The 18,213-nt window shown below is 40.5% G+C and overlaps 5 protein-coding genes across 7 annotated transcripts in view; 2 read left to right on the top strand and 3 right to left on the bottom strand.

Annotated features, from left to right (window-relative positions):
- Window positions 1-12,112, bottom strand: part of brat (brain tumor) — a 42,078-nt gene extending 29,966 nt beyond the window's left edge. For 2 of the 3 annotated variants that reach the window (XM_017085109.4, XM_017085139.4), the window contains exon 1: window positions 11,663-12,112. The gene's annotated coding sequence lies outside the window, so the exon portion shown is untranslated. The remainder of the gene's footprint in view (window positions 1-11,662) is intronic. The other variant, XM_070996521.1, reaches the window with a different exon arrangement.
- Window positions 12,113-12,421: 309 nt separating this feature from the next.
- Polr1D (RNA polymerases I and III subunit AC2 l(2)37Cg) lies at window positions 12,422-12,969 on the top strand. The gene is made up of 2 exons (XM_017085176.4): window positions 12,422-12,575; window positions 12,633-12,969. The coding sequence occupies exons 1-2, from the start codon at window positions 12,558-12,560 to the stop codon at window positions 12,933-12,935; spliced, it is 321 nt and encodes a 106-aa protein (XP_016940665.3). The 5' UTR covers window positions 12,422-12,557; the 3' UTR covers window positions 12,936-12,969.
- Window positions 12,880-13,691, bottom strand: DCTN6-p27 (dynactin subunit 6). Its single transcript, XM_017085164.4, has 2 exons — window positions 13,572-13,691; window positions 12,880-13,502 (listed from the first exon to the last, which is right to left on the bottom strand). The coding sequence occupies exons 1-2, from the start codon at window positions 13,586-13,588 to the stop codon at window positions 12,962-12,964; spliced, it is 558 nt and encodes a 185-aa protein (XP_016940653.3). The 5' UTR covers window positions 13,589-13,691; the 3' UTR covers window positions 12,880-12,961.
- A 317-nt stretch (window positions 13,692-14,008) lies between these two features.
- On the top strand, window positions 14,009-16,118 carry AsnRS (asparagine--tRNA ligase). The gene is made up of 2 exons (XM_017089922.4): window positions 14,009-14,167; window positions 14,281-16,118. Exons 1-2 carry the CDS (start codon window positions 14,134-14,136, stop codon window positions 15,921-15,923), a joined length of 1,677 nt encoding a protein of 558 aa, XP_016945411.2. The 5' UTR covers window positions 14,009-14,133; the 3' UTR covers window positions 15,924-16,118.
- On the bottom strand, window positions 16,113-18,170 carry l(2)37Cd (general transcription factor IIIC subunit l(2)37Cd). The gene is made up of 4 exons (XM_017089923.4): window positions 18,000-18,170; window positions 17,739-17,940; window positions 17,549-17,678; window positions 16,113-17,189 (listed from the first exon to the last, which is right to left on the bottom strand). The coding sequence occupies exons 1-4, from the start codon at window positions 18,117-18,119 to the stop codon at window positions 16,199-16,201; spliced, it is 1,443 nt and encodes a 480-aa protein (XP_016945412.2). The 5' UTR covers window positions 18,120-18,170; the 3' UTR covers window positions 16,113-16,198.
- Window positions 18,171-18,213: the final 43 nt, after the last annotated feature.

Raw genomic sequence — 18,213 nt, 5'->3', positions numbered from 1 at the left:
TTTTAGAATTCTTAGCCATATGTTAAGTAAATTTGTATTATTTTTCATGACTTAAGTTGAAAGATTTAAAATAATTTATTTAAAATTAATATGCCACAAACTTAACTTGTTTAAGCTCTAATTTTTTAAGTCCGTCTGTGTATAATTTTTTTGCTGTTCCAACGGAAATGGCACTTTAGGGTCGGTTCAGAAGTTTTCTTTGCTTTTTAATTTCGCCTTACCCCTTCCTCCGTAATCCACTCACCATATTTTGCACGCCCCTTGATTATTTCTTTAATCAGATGTAGGAAGTTCTTTGAACTGAACTTGGCAAAAGCGACCTCCCTTTCTCTCAGGGGCATTTGAACGTTTCCTTTGCCGATTCGAGTGGGTTATTCCCCACTAATTTCCCCAAAGAACTTTTTGACGGAGACCCGCGTTCTCTGGGGAGAGTTATGTACTCAGGACAATCAGAGGGTTAGGGTTAGGTCGGTCAAAGGTCCCGCCAGATTACCGATGGGGCCAGGCCCGGAAAACATTAGTTTTAGAGGGGTGCCCCAGTGCAGTCATCAGGCTCAAAATTGAAACAATTAAATTATTCCATAATTATATGGATGGTCTAATGCTGTATGAAGAATTAAATGAACGGAACTCCAGCTGAGAGCCACGCCTGCACAAAACATCAAGTATCATTAACCAACTTTATGGGTTGTATTTCATTTGGAGTTGTTTGTACTTAAATGAACTCGAATTGGTCAAGAAAAAGGGGAGATGGAGAAAAGTCATCAACTCAAAAAGAAACATAAACAAGTAATAGAAAAAATTTAATGAAATGAAGACTATGCTTTACTTGCTAACATTTTTAAATAAAAATTTGGTTTAATAATGAAAGTAAACTATTAAACAAAAGTTTAAAAAAAAATGTAAAAGGTTTAATTATGATAGAAAAATCGCGTTTTTTTAAGAAAAACAATTTTAGAATTAAGCGCGGCAAACCTTTTCGGTTGACTTTAGTTATACTTATCCATTTACTTTAGCGGTCGGCAACTTCTTATAAAGCGGGCATAGGGAATTGCTCTGCTCGATCTCTGCCGCCACACAAACAGTGTAGAACAGCGGTCGATAACGACGATAAGCTCTTCCGTGTTAATTATTTACACAAATAAAACAGATAATATCATTGTATTAAGTGTTTTACTTTGATAAGGTGAAAAAATATTAAAAAAAATAATTTTCTTAGCTTTTCTTCAAGCAATTATGCTAGCCTTTTGCATTTTAATTTAACAAGAAACATTAAAATGAAAAAACAAAGGTAGAACTTGATTTTTAAACTGTTGTAACATTCTCAAATTTATTTTACTTCTTTTTAAAGTGTAAGCCAAAAGCTGAACAAAAACAACAAAGACAATGGCCAATAATCAAGAAACATCGACAATAAAGCAGCTGAAGAATCAGAGAAGAACGTCGACATCAACTGAAGAATCGGAATCGGTGAAGAACGTCGACAGCGGCGTTGGCGTACGAACATTGACCTTCATTAAGAAAGAAGAAGCAGAAGAGGTAGAACCCACTGACGGCAGCAACAACACTTCAAGCTCGCTCTCTCAATCTCCGCTTGTTGCTGTTTTTTATTGTTGTTTTGGCCATCAATCAGTCAGTCATCTCGCTCTCTCACTCACTCGAATGCAGTTTCCTTTAAGTTCAGGCTTTCTTTCTCTCTCTCTCTCTCTTTGCTGCTCCCCCCCTTCTCCATCAACTGCATCTATCGCTTACTCACCGCCGACAACGGTAAATTTGCTTACGTTTTTCTGGTTTAATAAACATAATATTATTTAACACTGACATTTTACAACCAAGGAACTTAAACGCCAAATGCAAAATAAATTACACTGTGATTAAAAAGTGGTTCTGTTGGTAATCATTTTGAAATATTGAACATTGATATATTTTTAAAGACCAAAAATAATTTTCCTTCGATTTGTACATTTTGAAGATATTGTTTTTGGAAGATTTAAATATTTCTCCTCAGTAAATTTAGATTGTGTGATGAAACAAATTCTAAGAGTTCTATACCTCCTAAGAATCTATCTATATGATCAGAGTGGTACAAACCCAACTCCCAATTTGTTCTGGTATTTTTCAAATAATAACTCCAAGCCCTGATTTATAAGCAAGCTTTATACTTACTATTTTTTTCCAAAACCGAACCCCATTACTGAACCGCTGAATAAGACGATACAAAACTAATTATTGGGTATAAATGTATGTTCCATTGAGTTTTACTTATTTGAAAGTGTCTTCATCTTGATTAAAAGTTACTCCTCATTAAATTTAGATAGTCTGGTGAAAAAATGTTTGAAGATTTGAAAACCTCTCAAAATTTAAATGGTTAGAGTGACACAAAACCTAAACCTAGTTTCATTTTTTTTTCATTAATATGTTTAAGCAACTTATATAAGTAGGTGTTCCAAAACCGACCCCATTACTGAATCGTTGAATAAGACGATACGAAACTAATTTTTGGGTATAAATGCATGTTTTTTTGAGTTTTACTTAATTGAAAGTGTCTTCAGCTTGATTAAAAGTTGCTCCTCATTAAATTTAGATGGTATGGTGAAAAAATGTTTAAGGATTTGAATACCTCTTAAAATTTATCTGGTTAGAGTGACACAAAACCGAACCCGAATTTCATTTTTTCCCTTAATATGTTTAAGCAACTTATATAAATAGGTGTTCCGAAACCGACCCCATTACTGAACCGCTGAATAGGAAAACCTCAGTAAGTGTATATTTAAAAAAAATATTTTTTGAAGTGTCAACTGGCGTCGCTGTCGACGCCTACTGCTCTGCCAGCGTTAAATGAGCTTTGGGAGGCGGGACCGGGGGGCGGGGGCACATTCACTTCTCGTTTTGAGCTGAATCACCATAAACCAAAAGCCACGAGTTGCGGGCCAGCGAAAGAATAAATAATAAGTGTCTTTGGGGCGCGAGAGAGTGAGCGAGACGGAGTGCTGGCTGGGGAGACCGGGCCAGGCAACACAAGAATATCTAATAAGAAATCAGCAAAACCGAGTCTGGAAAAAAAACGTGTTTTTGTGTTTTTCGTTGTTATTCCTTATTTTTATTATTTTTAGTTTTTTTTTTTGTATGTTGTTTTATTTCTTTCTTTTCGCTGGATTTAAATGGGTGGTGTGCTAGCGGGGGGAAAAACCGGGAGGTGGTTCGGGGAGGTTGGCTGAACAGAACGAAACGGTCAACTGAAGCTCTAAGCGCGACACCAAAAATAAAAAAAAGTACATTGTGAAATCATTTCTATTTCCAAACAACAACAAGCAGAAGCAACAATAAAAACCACAGAAGAATTTGATAGGCTGGTCATACATACATAGGTCTATCGGAAACGCCTGGTTGGCGAAATCCGGAATCGCACTTCTATATACCTAGTGGTACATGAATCATCTTATCAGCAAGTCTATTTGGTTTGTAACTAAAAAACAATAGATCAGTTTAAAACTTCCACATTAAGGAACTCTGCTATTGTATTAATCTTATGACCTCAAGATACAGCTAATCTTAGATCAAATAAGGTTTATGAAATATTTGAATATTCCGATCTAAAATTACACAAAGTTCCGGTTCTGAACCGGAAACAACCCAAATTTTTATAGATATCAAGTGAGTTCCATCAATAATTGTATCAACAAATTTTAAAACATTTATTAGAGCGTTTACTGTACATGTGTGCAACTGGCTGTTCACAAAGACAGCATTTGCTTTGTTTTATCAGCAATTTCAGTTTCAGCTGAACTATACTCTGAATATTTCTACATACAATGTTTCAATATGGAATCGAGTCGTCGGCGGGCTGTGAATTCTCGTGCTGTTCTTTTTGCCCGCTCTGTTTCTTCTGGCTCGCTGTTATTGTTATTGTAGGTAGATTAATTTGCTTTAACAGCTGTCTTGTCGTCTGGTCTGCGAACATACAAATATACTCGAAAGCCAAACAAAGTCAAAGACAATCCCGAAGACTCCAAAAGCGAGCAGCGTGTGAACTTTTTGTGGGGTGGAGAACCCAATGCGAGAAGAAAGGAGGGGAAGCTTCCAACACCAAGTGCAAGAAGACTCGAGGCGGTGAAGAATTTAAGTTGAGGGGAAGAAAGAAAGGAAAACAGAGCTCTGGGGGAATCCAAAATATGGCTACAGTAAAAACACGCTAATTGCTTAAATGTAATATTTTTTTAACGATACAGAAAACCTTCCAAAATTTTAAAAATGGTAAAGCTTTAAGTGAAAAAAACTTTACTTTTAACAATTCATCTTTCCATTTAGATTCTCTTAACTTTACCTTGTACCCTTTGTACCCCGTATTGCAGTAATCTATAACCGAAGTTTACTGTAGTCCCTTAGTGGAAAACTTTACATTTTCGAACAAAACAGCAAGAACAGCGAAAAAGCCAGAAACATCACATTAAATAAAGAAACACATGCTGCTCTTTGTATTCCAAGAAAATCACACAAATGGAGCTTGAAGGAGACAAAATTCTCCTAAAAGATTTCTGCCCCTCATCCTACCCACCTCTAAAAACTAAAGATCCCGGGCAGACCTATTATGATAATGGAATCTAACTTAATAACAAAGGCCAACCTGTTCAAGCAAAACGGAAACATAGGTCTGAACCCATTCCAAAGACATTTCAAAACAAAAGTTTTGACAAAATTCCCACGAACCCTGACTTGCCTGATACCCCTCGCCCAGCCATTTCCAACCCTCTTTACAAGACCCATAAAGATTCATTTACAAGACAGTTTTCTTGGGACAATTTCCCATTTGCATGCATATTTTCGCATATTCATGAGGACGCAAGGAAACAGGACACGGAGAAGGGAATGATTCGAACCTGAAACTAGAGAGAAAACTACCCCTTACGGTTAACAAAAGTAAATGACCTTTAATAATGTTGTTCGGCAAATTTCACGGACAGAACGAAAAACGGGAAACAAAGACAGAATGGTTACAGGAACTGGAGAACCGGTCGTCCTCTCAAATCATTCAACTAAAAACCATCAATCTGTATACAAGAACCACACCCAAAATAACTTTGCGGAGGCGGGGAAGGCAATAAAACCGTTTTATATGCCATACCCCCCAAAGGTAAAATAACACTAAAACAAAAGCCTGGGGGAGACCCTCTACATAGAGGGTGCAATTAGAGGTGCTTCTTGACTTTATGCTGTCATAAACTTGTAATCGAAGATGCCGCGCCTACACAGGTAAAAACTATAGCAAAAACGGTGGAAATTCTTGAAGGAATTAATTTAAAATATAATAAAATTAGGTCTTATGTTAAATTGTAGAACAATGGCAAAAAAAAACACTTTTAAGAATCTGATATATTGTTATCTTTATAAAAACATTGTTTAAAACCATATTTTAATATTAATAATAGTATAATATGTTTGTATAAGTTTAAGTAGATAAATATGTACTAAATATCATACGCACATGTCAAACAGAAGGTTGGCTTAAAATACCTTTTTTTTCTCACTGTAAACATACTTTGCAGCATGCATATTTCAATATATAAAATCGTAAAATATAATATACCAAAATTCATAAAACTCCTATAAAGGTGTACACCAACGAGCAGAGGGCGTTGAATCCGAATCCATTCCACCCTCAAATTCCGTTCAGCATATGAAAATCAAATCAGCGAGGGTTGCCATTGTACTATGCAAACAAACAGATGTGCGTGTGTATGTGTGTGTGTGAAGGGGAGGAAAACCTGTATGTGTCTGTGTGAGGGTGGCCTGGGGGCAGGGGGAGGGGCATGGTTTGGGAGTCTTCCGTCTGTCTGGGGTCAATGCACAAAAATGCGTAGAACGTGCTAGTGTCCGCCGTTTTCAACAGGGGGGTTCTGCGTTGAACTCTGCTGGAAAATCGTTCACTTTTCGCACTCACCAATACGCTCCCGCACGCACACACACACACACACACACGCACGCAGAATTGATGCTGGGGGCTGGCCCAAAAGTTTGTTGACCCCAAAGCGAACAGACAGCAATGCGTAGATGAATATATATTCCGTACAGTGAACGCCCGCCAATTGTTCTCGGCGCTGATTTCTTTCTAGAGGTGATTCTCGATTACCTTTTAAAATAATCTGATTTTGAAATTCAAACAAAGCTATCAAGGCTAAAATTCAAACCCACACCCATTAATGATTGAACATATAATAGAAACTTTAGATCTTTGTTTTAGGAATTAGGAGAAGTACACAATTTGGTTTTTGGTACATTTGAAAAGCTTAGGCCAAAAAATAATCAGGGTATTCCCTGAATTGTTGAATTGTTGAAAATTCAACAGAAAATTTCAGCAATTAAGGGAACGACCCTAAAAGTTCCCTGTTGAATTTTAAATTTTAAGATGTCTGCTGTTTGTCAGATTGTCAAATTGCCAGGCTGTGTTTACCAAAGATTATGTTTAAAATTAAGGAAAGCGCCGAGAATAAGCCAGAAAACTAAACTATTAGAACTGCTAACAGGCAGCATCCTATCAGATATCCTTTACTTGCATATTTTCTACGATTGCAATTCCTCCATGTTTACAAGTGACCAGAGTTACCTCTAACTTTGAGTCGAGAACAGCGGCAACTCTGGTTTTCAGCAACTAAACTAAATTTTTTCTGACTGTTGACTTTGTATGGAACAGCTGATTAACAGCTGATCAGAATTCAACAAATAGCAATTTAACAGTTTAGGGAATACCCAGATTGTTATACGTTGGGTTTGTGAAAACAAAGTTCTTTAAATAACCATATATTTTATGATATACTTATAAAGAACAGTTTTTAACTTTAGCAATCTTAATTATGATCCAATTTAACTGAAACGGGGTTGTTTTTCAAATATTTTTAACCATTAAGACCTCGTATCAATGAACCTATATCTATTTTGGATAACCCCCATTGACAAATCTAAAATTCTTAAATCAGAGTGCCTACTGTATTTGGTGTTCCTGTATTTCGGAGTAAGATGCGTTCCCCTTTTCTTCGCCGGCAGCCCAAGAGGGTTGATTAGGCCACCCCCTCGTCACCCACCACCCAGCCGCCCATGTGAAGGCAGACCTTAAGCTACCTACCTTCCTTCCTTCCTTCCTACCTTCCATCCATCCATCCATTCAACCATCCGGGGCATTAATAATATGGCTGACATGACTATTTATTTATTTGCAAGACACTTTCCCTAATGTTGCCGAGGGGGTGGCCAGACGACAGAGGGCCCGAACCGGTCCCACCCCCCGGAAAAGGGATCAAAGTCAGACGCATACACAATGCTGTTGTAAGTTCCATATAAGTTAAAACCACCCCTGCCAAAAATAAAGCCACAACGAGAGGGGAAAAATGCAAGTTGGACAAAAAAAAAAGAAACGATGAAGTAAAATATAAAATGAAAGCGGCAGCTGTAAAGTTCAACAATAAAAGTGGAAAGCAACAGAGCAAAAGGGAAAAAAGTGAAACGAAAATGAAATGAAACTAGGCACAGGACACACAGGACACACAGGGGATGTGATGTGAGGCGAGTCCTTTGAGGCCAACAGCAACCACCACCGAAAGCAACAGCAGCAACATCAACACCCATCAGCAATATGTGCGATGTGCGATGGCAACAGACGGCATCGGACACATTTTACGGCTGCTCTACGGCGTATTATGCAAATCCCTTCGAGCGTACTGCTAAAAAATGTACAGATAATACACGACTAAAATGTGCATTTCAATTGAGAACCACAAGGAAAGCTGCTGGTTTTCCCTTTTCCCTTTGGCATTTCCCTTTCTATTCACCTGAAACTACGGGCCGGAAATCAAAAGCAACTCTTTGAATTCCGGAATTAAACATATATCTTGGGACCAAGGCTCAAAACAAAGGAGTAAGGATTTTTTATTTTAGCCAGACTCTTCAGGGCTTTAGCTTCTTTAATGACTCTAACAATTTTATGTTAAATATTCGTAACAGGTAAAAATAAAGTTTATTTTAATAAACTAATCGCTGGTCCGAAGCCGATGCCCTTAGTTACTAAATTGTATCTATACTAACTAAATAAAAAGCTATATTTTTCCTTCGTTTGTATTATAATTTACCTGATAAATAAATTTTTTAGGACTGGTTAATCATATTTACTAAATATTTAAAAACCATAAAATATGATTAGTTCTGTTATCTCAAGATGCATATTTGAATATAAAAAAACCTCTGTTGATATAATATACTCTTTACAACGGCAGCTGTATAGCAAAGAATATATGATTTATAATACCGATTTCCCTGATTGGCAATTACTGCTGAAATATCTACGGCCTGGTATCCTTTTTAAACATTGCAAAATTCTGATACCATATCGAAGGCGATAAACAAGGAAACCCAAACAAAGGCGAAACAAGAGAAGAATGCATGCGAAGGTTTTGTTTGTTTTATGGCTCTCTGCCGGCGTCGCTGCTGCTGCGTCTGGGCTGCGATCACGAATACATAGAAATTCAGAAAGAGAGGAATGGGAGGGGGAGGCGCTAGCCTCAGCTTCCTTTTGACTTGCTCTTCTGACACTGAAACAAATAGTCATTTTAATATTAACCATTTTTAAAAAACTCTTTCCAAAATTGAAAAAAAAATTTTAAATTTAAATTAAATTACAACAATATTGTCAATATAATTTTCCATTTTAATTGTTAAACTGAATTTCATCTTTATAGTTTTAAAAAATTATTTGTTGTGTATTTTGTCTGGCTATCATCGTTCATTTACTTGGTTTTTTATGTTGATTTTGGGAATTCTAAAAATGCAGTTTCATCCTTTAGCGTCTGTGTCTCCTCTTCTTCTCTCCACCTCCTCCTCCCCCTATTCGTGGCCCGTATCGAATGCAGCCGGCAGCAGATGACAGGTTTTTGCTCTCCTCCGCCTCCTGCTTCGCCGTCTTCTCCGGCTTTATGGCGCTCCCCACCTCCTTCGTGACCCGCTGCACAGGATGTTGGAATATCACGTTGTCGTGTCCGTGTTTCCGTCTGTTCCTTGTTCTCTGTTCTCCGTTCAGTGCTCTGTGCTCTCCATCTTCTTCGTCTTGTGGCATTGCCACTTTGCCTTTTTTGTCTGCTGTTGAACCCGGCTCCCCTTTGCCCCCTCCTTCTCGTGCTCCACCTTCCATTTCCTTTGGCCCCCCCAAACTGTCTGTGTATTTTATTTTATTTCATTTCGTTTGGCTTTCGATGTCTGCAGCATCCTTGGAAATTTCTAGCACAGTGGGCAGTTCCAAAAAGAAAAGCGAGCATTTTTAATATTGTTTTATAATTTCAGTTACCAATTTTTTTTAACAGTGTTATTATAATTGCCTAAAAACCTATGTGTTTTTATGGAAACACCCTCTGAATATCTTATTTTCAATTTCCTTTACAAATCTTATACATATGCTTGCTTATTTTAGAACGTTTTCTCTTAATACGACACCACTGTAGCTCTGGGTTTCAGCATCCCGACAGGTATTTTGTATCTTAGTAGATTTGTGCAATATTCATGGGACAATGTGAAAGATATTCCACTCTAGGGAGAACTCACAACTTCGTTTCCCAATCCACCTTTGCCATTTATGTATTTGTGCGTACACAGAAAGAAAACATAGGCGTAGAAAACTTAACTTTGGTAACCAAAAGAGGCAATAATCCACTACTTTAATAAAATGCCATACATCATATTTTTATATTAACATTAGGTTATAATAACATTAACAGATCCAAAAGGATGTGCTATCAAATAGATCATATGTTCATACATATACATAAATATTTTTTGGTTTGTGTATTATTATTATGTGAATTTTCTGCTGGGTTGGCTCTTTTCAGTTTATTGTAAGTTAGAGTACAATATTACACACGCGTGCGGAAATTGTTTACGAATCAGTTTCGCGAGTAAATGCTAGGGAAGTTATTTTTCCTATATACAGGGCCTTATATCGGTGTATGTTTGTGTTTATTTACACGGGCCCAACGAGACTCCCTCTTGTATCGTATTCCCAGAACCATTTCGCACTTCTCTTTCCTCCTTTTCTTCTCCTTTTTTTTTTTTGCAACGATCGTGACGATTAAATGCATTTGTTGTAACCACTACAAAGCCAAAATAATTGCCATCTCAAAAAAAAACATAAAAATAAGAATAGAGTTGCCCCAGGAGAGAGAGAGAGGGGGAGAGAGCGAACCCCTTTTTCGGCCAGGAGAGAGCAGCTGCCTCACTCTCACACACACACACAAGTATGTCTGTAAAACGCCGGCACTGAAATGTACATACATACATTGCAGCCCATGTAAAAACAAAAACAACCAGCAAAAAAGGGCGCCCAGGGGAAACGAAATGGAATCGGAACGCAGCCTAGACCAAATTGCAACAACTGCAAATTGGGGGGAACGCATGGCGCCAAACGAAACGTGAGCCACACTCGCACACACACACACACACGTGTACCCAAAAAGCGATTATTACAACACAAGCTTGAAAGCGCGTGGGCGCAGGGAGGGGGAACGCATGAGATAACGGAACATGCTGCCGCATTAGTCACCACCGAAAGACAACAACAAATGTGTGTGCGAGCAACCACCAAACAAATGAGCGCAAAGGAGCCAGCAGGATGCCAAAAAGGAGGGGGAGGGGGAGAAGAGGGAGCATAGCAACCAGTGGAAATAAAATACAGTGTTCACCGGCTAACAGCTATGGCAAAGGTGTGACCGAAAAAAACATACAAGTTCTGCGAGGTGAAGATTACAAATATAAGGTCCTAATAAGATCTTCCATAAAAACAGACTTGCCTTGTTAACTTTACATATACTGGCCAAGATTCCAGTTTTTCCTTTAAAATAAATAAAATCTTATTTTCAAACTCTTGATTTATTTAAACAGTAATACTACTGTTTTAATAATTTCAAATAAAAATCCAACAACTATGTATATCTACTTCCAAATTTATCAAAGTGAAAAAAGTATTGTTCTTTTTTATTTACAGTATTTTTTTTTTTATTTCTAATCTGACGTTTGTTTATTCAGTTTGAACGAAAAGCTGTGCAAATAATATTTGATTTTTTCATTGGAAAAAAAAGTTATGGAATTTTTGTTCAAAAATGTATTTTACACTAGACACTATACATTTGCGACAAATTGAAATTAAAAGCTGTGTCTATTTTAAGACAGTAAATCACTGTTTTCAAAATTTCTTAAAACAGATTGGGTTCAAAAATACCAACTGTCATACAATCCAAAAACGGGTAATTGTTTGTATCGACTGTCAACGCAAATGCAGTGTGCTAATTAGGTTTTTCAGCCATTGCTTGTGTACCAAAGTTAAATGTATCGGCAATATCTACAGCAAAAAAAGAGAACAGCTGGCGAAGTTACGATAAAGCTAAAGCTTAAGCCTCCGAACTGGTATTTTTTAGCCATCACTTCCGCCTTCGCGGGCAGCGACGTCGACTGCGCAGCGGCAGAGGCAGCTGCCTTTTTTGCGCCTGTGTGTGTTCAAAAGTGATGGATGAATTTGCATAATTTTCGGGACCGAAAGGGGGCGTGGCCAATAATAAAAATTGAAATGACATTTAGGTGCTTTTCATAAAGGTTATTTTTATGTGGTATTATTAATAAGCACATTGAAACAAACCTGTATTGCAGTTTATTCCTGATGCAAAAGAGCATGAAACGTGAAGTGCCGTTTCTTCGTTGTATGCGTTTTTTTTTGGCCGAGTGTCGGTGTTTTTGGAGCAACTTCACGTTGAATGCATTGCAAAAATTATTATGTTTGCCGTTGCAGTTTTTTTTTTTTTTTGTTTTCTTCCCTCCTCTTTGTGCCACTCTTTTTTGCCGCCTTTTCTGCTGATGCTTTCAAACAAACCAGCGCACACACACTTAAGCAAAAGGCGGCATGCAATTATGCTAATGCGGCTGTTTGCGACACTTTTTCTCTTTTTGGCCCACACCGCACAAAACTGATTTCGCAGCTGGCCCCCAATAAAATTGGCCACAGAACGAGGCGAATTAACAAACAACACACACAAATTCAATACTGTGAGTCAAAAACCGCGTCCGTGTCAGAACGCGTCAAGAACTAGGGCTGGTGGAAAGACCGCGGCGGTATCGATAGCTCGATGAGATTTTCTGACATCGATAGTTTTTGCGGTGATAAGATAATTTAAATTTAAAATTGATTAAGAGTTGTTGAAAATAACAAAGGTATTGTTGGGTTTGCTCTCAATTTATAAAAATATTTAAAATGTTCACAAAGCGTGTGAAATAAATAAAGCAGAATTACACAACAAATATTTAATTTAAATTAATCCTTTATCACTTTTTCTCTAAGCTCTCAAATTTAAAAATTGAATAAGAAAACATTTTTAGCCATTTCTAGCTATCAGCCATTTGTATTAATTTTTTATTTAAGCTATTTCCAGCTATTTGATAGACAGACAATCGATAGGCCAACCATCGATTGTAACGGCATGTGCCTTGCACGTTTTTTGTAAACAAACCAAACGAAGAAACATTAATTTATATTTAAAATGGGAGCATTGGCAGAGGTTCCTATAAGAAGAGTATATAAGCTCACTGTTTATTAACAATTAATATTTCACCAGCTGGCTGGCGATGAGAAGAACGGCGAAGGATCCCGGACGTTTGTCTTTACCAACGAGGGCCACACGCTGGGAAATGCGCTGAAAACCATTATAGCCCGCTACCCGGAGGTGGATTTCTGTGGCTACACCATTCCTCATCCCACCGAGCAGAAGCTGCACTTCCGCATCCAATCCCATCGAGATAGGGCCATAGATATTCTCAAACGGGGACTGGAGGATCTGGAGGGACTATGCGATCATACAATCGTTACTTTTGAAAAGGAGATGTCTAACTTTAATGCCGTGAAGGTGGAGAATACATGAAGGTTGATATTAATATAGACTACTAACTAGACAACGCTGCGCGCCTTTTTGGGATCGTAGTTGGGCTTGCGGAGATGATGGTAGTTTGGCAGGACCTTCCGGAGAAAGTCTATTTGCAGGGTCTGCGATCCCTGTTTATCAATCGCCTCGCGCTGTAGTCCCTGCTCGCCATATACAATGGTGTTCTCCGGCAGTAGCTGACTGGTATGGATCTTGATTCCAGCCCCCACCACGCAGCCACTGGAAATGGTAACTCCACGACCCACAAAGCACTTGCTTTCGAATACGTTCTTGTCGCCAATCCTGGAGGCTTCCACTTGGCAACCCACTTCGAAGACATTGTGGGTGCCAATGCTTAGGATATTGTTTACGTCCCACACTGCTCCTGGTTCCAAGCGATGGGCTATGGTCGCATACTCCTCGATGATGCAGTTTTCCCCAATTATCACAGGTCCAGCGTCGGCAATAACAGTGGCACTCGGATGAACCACACAGCCCGACGAGAAGGTGATGTCACCGCGCAGGTTGCTTTCCTCGCAAACCACCGCTTTGGGAAGGATTTTGATCCTATAGGGACAGGTTGTACTTTAAGATATAAAGTTTTCTTATTTTCGGGCTCTCTGTAGGGAAAATCACCTGTTTTCCGGGGCCATTTTCCTATTTTCCAAATTGTTTACGTTTTTCTCCCAAGGTGAAATGTACTAAATAATACCACCCACAAATATCGATTGCCAGGAAGAACTCTGAAGCTTGACGATATTTTATAGCTAGAACTGGCTATTTTTTAACAACAAAGATAAATCTTAAATCAAAAACAGCACAAAAGTGATGTGAAAAATGTTATAGGATAAATTCTGTCTAAATATCTTACATTTAATTATTTGTTTTAATAAAAAACCCCCTACTACGGGCAAGAGTAAATTAAGTGTTATTATTCAAATTTGTATTATTAATTACATAATAATTAAAATATACTTTCTTTAATTTGTAGATGTTTAAAATTGGCGCACGAGCCTAAAAGTCTAGCTATTTATAGCCTTTGCTGACAATCGGTGTTTTGCAGCACTGTGTTCCAATCGGTCAATCGAGTATCCGGCACAAGGTATCGTTTGGCATAGTTGTCTGATGCAATTTTGTGCGTATATTTACGGGATTTAAGGCCTATTCTCAGAAAAATCTTAGTCACAAATCAACAAAGATGCCTGCCGACCAGTTGGCTGAGTTAACCTTGGGTAAGAATGTCGCTTATCACTAAAATAATGGGACAACTGTTTCGTCCACGTTGCCAGTCGGCTGAAAGTATCGATCTATAATGTGCAATATTTATATGTACGACCATGTGCAGGTGCTATCTTCACGTCGGAGAAGAAGGGCAGCGATGAGTCGGGCGATGGCAGTGAGTCAAAGCCCTTCAAGACCATCCTGCAGGCGATGCGTCATGCGGGCAAGGAGCCCTTTCCTACCATCTACGTGGACAGCAAGGATCCCAATGCAGTGGAGCAGTTCGAAGTGGCTGCCAAGTCGCAGCTGAAGAAAATCCAGAAACTGTTCGTACGGGAGTCGCACAAGAACGCGGAGAAGCAGCAACGCGAGGCCGATGATGCGGAGAAGCGCCAGCAGAATCTCGAGGAGGCTCGCAAGGTGAAGATCACGGAGGACGCCAGCCTGCCGGTGGCCCGCAAAATTCGCATCCTCGAGGGCACCGCCAACCGGGACTCGCGTGTCAAGATCTACGGCTGGGTGCATCGCCTGCGTCGTCAGGGCAAATCCCTGATCTTCATCACTCTGCGCGACGGCACCGGTTTTCTGCAGTGTGTCCTCAACGATCAGCTTTGCCAGACCTACGATGCCCTCACTCTGAGCACGGAGAGCTCTGTGGTGCTGTTCGGCACACTGAAATTGGTGCCAGAAGGCAAGACCGCTCCTGGGGGCCATGAGCTCAACGTGGACTACTGGGAGCTGATTGGTTTGGCTCCGCCCGGCGGTGCCGATGCCATTCTCAACGAGGAAGCCCAGCCTGATGTCCAATTGGACAACAGGCATATCATGATCCGTGGCGAGAACACCTCGAAGGTGCTCAAGATGCGATCCGTGGTGACGCAAGCATTCCGTGCCCACTACGAGGCGCGAGGTTACAACGAGGTGACGCCCCCCACTCTGGTGCAGACCCAGGTGGAAGGTGGCTCAACACTCTTCAAGCTGCAGTACTTCGGCGAGGAGGCCTACCTCACCCAGAGCTCGCAGCTGTATCTGGAGACCTGCTTGCCGGCCTTGGGCGATGTCTTCACCATTTCCCAGAGCTACCGAGCGGAGCAGAGTCGCACCCGTCGGCATTTGGCTGAATATTCTCACGTCGAAGCCGAGTGTCCCTTCATCACGTTCGATGATCTACTGGATCGACTGGAGGATCTGGTCTGCGATGTGGTGGATCGTGTTCTGAAGTCCCCCTGGGGCTATTTGGTCAAGGAGCTTAACCCTGACTTCAAGCCGCCGCAAAAGCCATTCCGTCGCATGAACTACGAGGATGCCATCAAATGGCTGAAGGAGAACAACGTGACCAAAGACGACGGCACCTTTTACGAGTTCGGCGAGGACATTCCCGAGGCTCCGGAGCGCAAGATGACCGATACCATCAACGAACCCATTATGCTGTGCCGTTTCCCGGCGGAGATCAAGTCCTTCTACATGCAGCGTTGCAAGGAGGATCAGCGTCTGACCGAAAGCGTGGATGTTCTACTGCCTAATGTGGGCGAGATTGTGGGTGGATCGATGAGGATCTACGACAGCGAGGAGCTGCTCAAGGGTTATGCACGCGAAGGCATTGATCCTAAGCCCTACTATTGGTACACTGACCAGCGCATCTATGGAACTTTGCCCCATGGCGGCTATGGTTTGGGATTGGAGCGCTTCCTCTGCTGGCTGCTCAACCGCTACCACATCCGAGAGGTCTGCCTGTATCCCCGATTCCTCGACAGATGCAAGCCCTAAGCAGTGGAGGAGTAGCTTTTCCATCAGCCAGCATTTACTACAGTTGAACAACATCCTGCAACGCATAATTTTAGCTTCTGCTATTACGAATGAAATTTATTACACTTATCTGTATAACAACTATCCAAGATAAAGGCCGCGCCTAAGCTTCATTTAAATGAATAAAAATTCTTAAAGAGCTACATAACATCGAAAGACTAGAGTTGATTTTATTTTTTATTAAAAGTAGTAAGTATATTAACAATCTTATGCTACAATCATTTCAGTCAGTGTGATCAGCTTGTGATATTATCAAATAGCTGCTCGATGTCGTTGTCTACGAATTGCTCCGAGTTGTTCATGACCTGCGATTCCTCCAGCTCCATATCCTCCTCCTGCGTTTCCTCGTCCTCGGGGTCGTCTTCCTCCTCTTCGTCGGCTTGGGTAACCGCTTCCACCTCGGCCGTGAGATTCTCCTTGCGATAATGATTGCGCAAGAGTTCGCTTATGCTGGCACAGACAATCTGCCGCACCTGAGCATCGAATCCTGGTGGCAGCCACCCTGTGCGCTCATTACACACGGCACCGGTAAGCGGTGTGGGAATCTTCTCCAGCATTTCCTGGATCTTTGCCATTCGGACGTCGCAGTAACGCAGCATGCACTGCCGAGAACGTGGCAATTTATGCTCATCTAGGTAGGGATAGTCAATATCCTGTACCAAATCGGAGACGCGATCTTCGATAGGAGCAAAGGGAACATTCGCTGCCCTTCGTTGCTTCACGAATTTCTTGGCATACACAAATTCCGAGAGTCCAGTGCTGAAACGCAGCCGAAAGTCGAAGGTCTGGTAATAGCGACTATTGAAATCCTTGCGAGGATCGTAGCCAAAGCGTACATATAAAGTCCGCCACGGACCGTTGCTAAAGTAAAACGCCAGGGAAGGTGTGATGCACTTAAGTTTGTCGTTGGTCAACCCGGATTCATACTGCAGGGCAATCCGGGTCCAAATTGGGCAGTCATCGAACAGCTTTTTCACCAAGGCCAACTGCTCATCGGAAACGTACTTCACTTTGAGGCGCTTAAGGTTTTGGGAGTCCGCCTGGGTGGGAAAACTGTCTACCATATTGAACGAGACCACGCCCTGGTTGTCGTAAGTGGACTTGGACTGCACGCCCAGCACCTCGTGTTGACCATCCTCCGAGCCATCGATGCGATAGGTGCCCGAGTAGACCACGTCCACGTGGGTGAACAATTCGGGCAGGGCAAACACCTGATTATGTCGTCGTCTGTGGGAAGATATTCCGAGTTTTTAATGAGCGATTAAAAACAGAATTCAAAAGAAGGCTTTGCTAAATATGAATATAATCCTATACTTAGTTTATAAGATCTATTACATAGATAGACCAAGAGTAATAATTAAGAATTCCAAAGGAGGCTTTGCTAAATATGAATATAATCCTATACTTAATTTATAGAATCTATAATATAGATAGACCAAGAGTAATAATTAATAATTGGTTCCGATTGATCTGAAGAATTCACGACTTTGGATTAAGAATAACAGCCGGAATTGGAAAACGTAATTGAAAACATTGATTTAAAGAACTATATTTAATTTCCTTAGTTGCTTATAGAAGTTACTCACTTGAAAAAGTCCAAATCGGAGGTGTCCTTTGGTTTTAACTGATCCAAGGCGTAGGTGAGCTCCTGGGCAGCATTTGCATTGTCACTTCTGGGTGTCGACCAAAGAGGCAAGTATTGAAAATCACAAAGCGCTGAGGATGAACAATACATTAGCATAGTTATCCTGTCTTAAATCCCGAACTGCAACTCACTTTCGAAGGTAAAACTCCTGCTGCAGTGTCCCAAAACGCGGACAAAATATTCCGGAGGTCGTTGCTTGTCCTTTTTGTGACGCCTCACGGTTATCGAGAGCAGGACACCTGTTTTATCCGTGCAGTCCCCAAAAGTGGGTTTGTTGTAGGGATTCTCCGGGTGGAAGTGCAAAGCCAAACGCTTTACTTCATCGCCAAGCACCTGGGGAAATGGATTAAGTTGATCAGCACAAGTGGCCAGAACAAGATGGCAATATTTACCTTGGACACGTTGATAATGCCGCCCAAAGTGGCTATCATCCGATCAGGATTTACCACCCTGCCGGGATACTCAATCAACTCGTATTCCTTTCGCGGATTAAAACTCAACTGGCGCGACATGGTCGGAAATTGAGGTGAATTCAATTCAGTTTACAATTCACTGAATTGTAAACCAAAAACAGCTGTTAAGCGAACAGTGGCAGTTAGAGTTTTA

The sequence above is a fragment of the Drosophila suzukii genome, chromosome 2L (genome assembly GCF_043229965.1).
Source record: "Drosophila suzukii chromosome 2L, CBGP_Dsuzu_IsoJpt1.0, whole genome shotgun sequence".
Taxonomy (NCBI): Eukaryota; Metazoa; Arthropoda; class Insecta; order Diptera; family Drosophilidae; genus Drosophila; species Drosophila suzukii.
The sequence above is the reverse complement of the archived record's forward strand: the minus strand, read 5'-3'. Positions and strand labels throughout refer to the sequence as shown.

What these genes read in the sequence shown, in the direction of transcription:
- AsnRS (XM_017089922.4), top strand. Translation starts at nt 14,134, where the DNA reads ATGCCTGCCGACCAGTTGGCTGAGTTAACCTTGG. An exon ending in GTTGGCTGAGTTAACCTTGG is followed by an intron (nt 14,168 to 14,280) that starts GTAAGAATGTCG and finishes GACCATGTGCAG; the next exon opens with GTGCTATCTTCACGTCGGAG.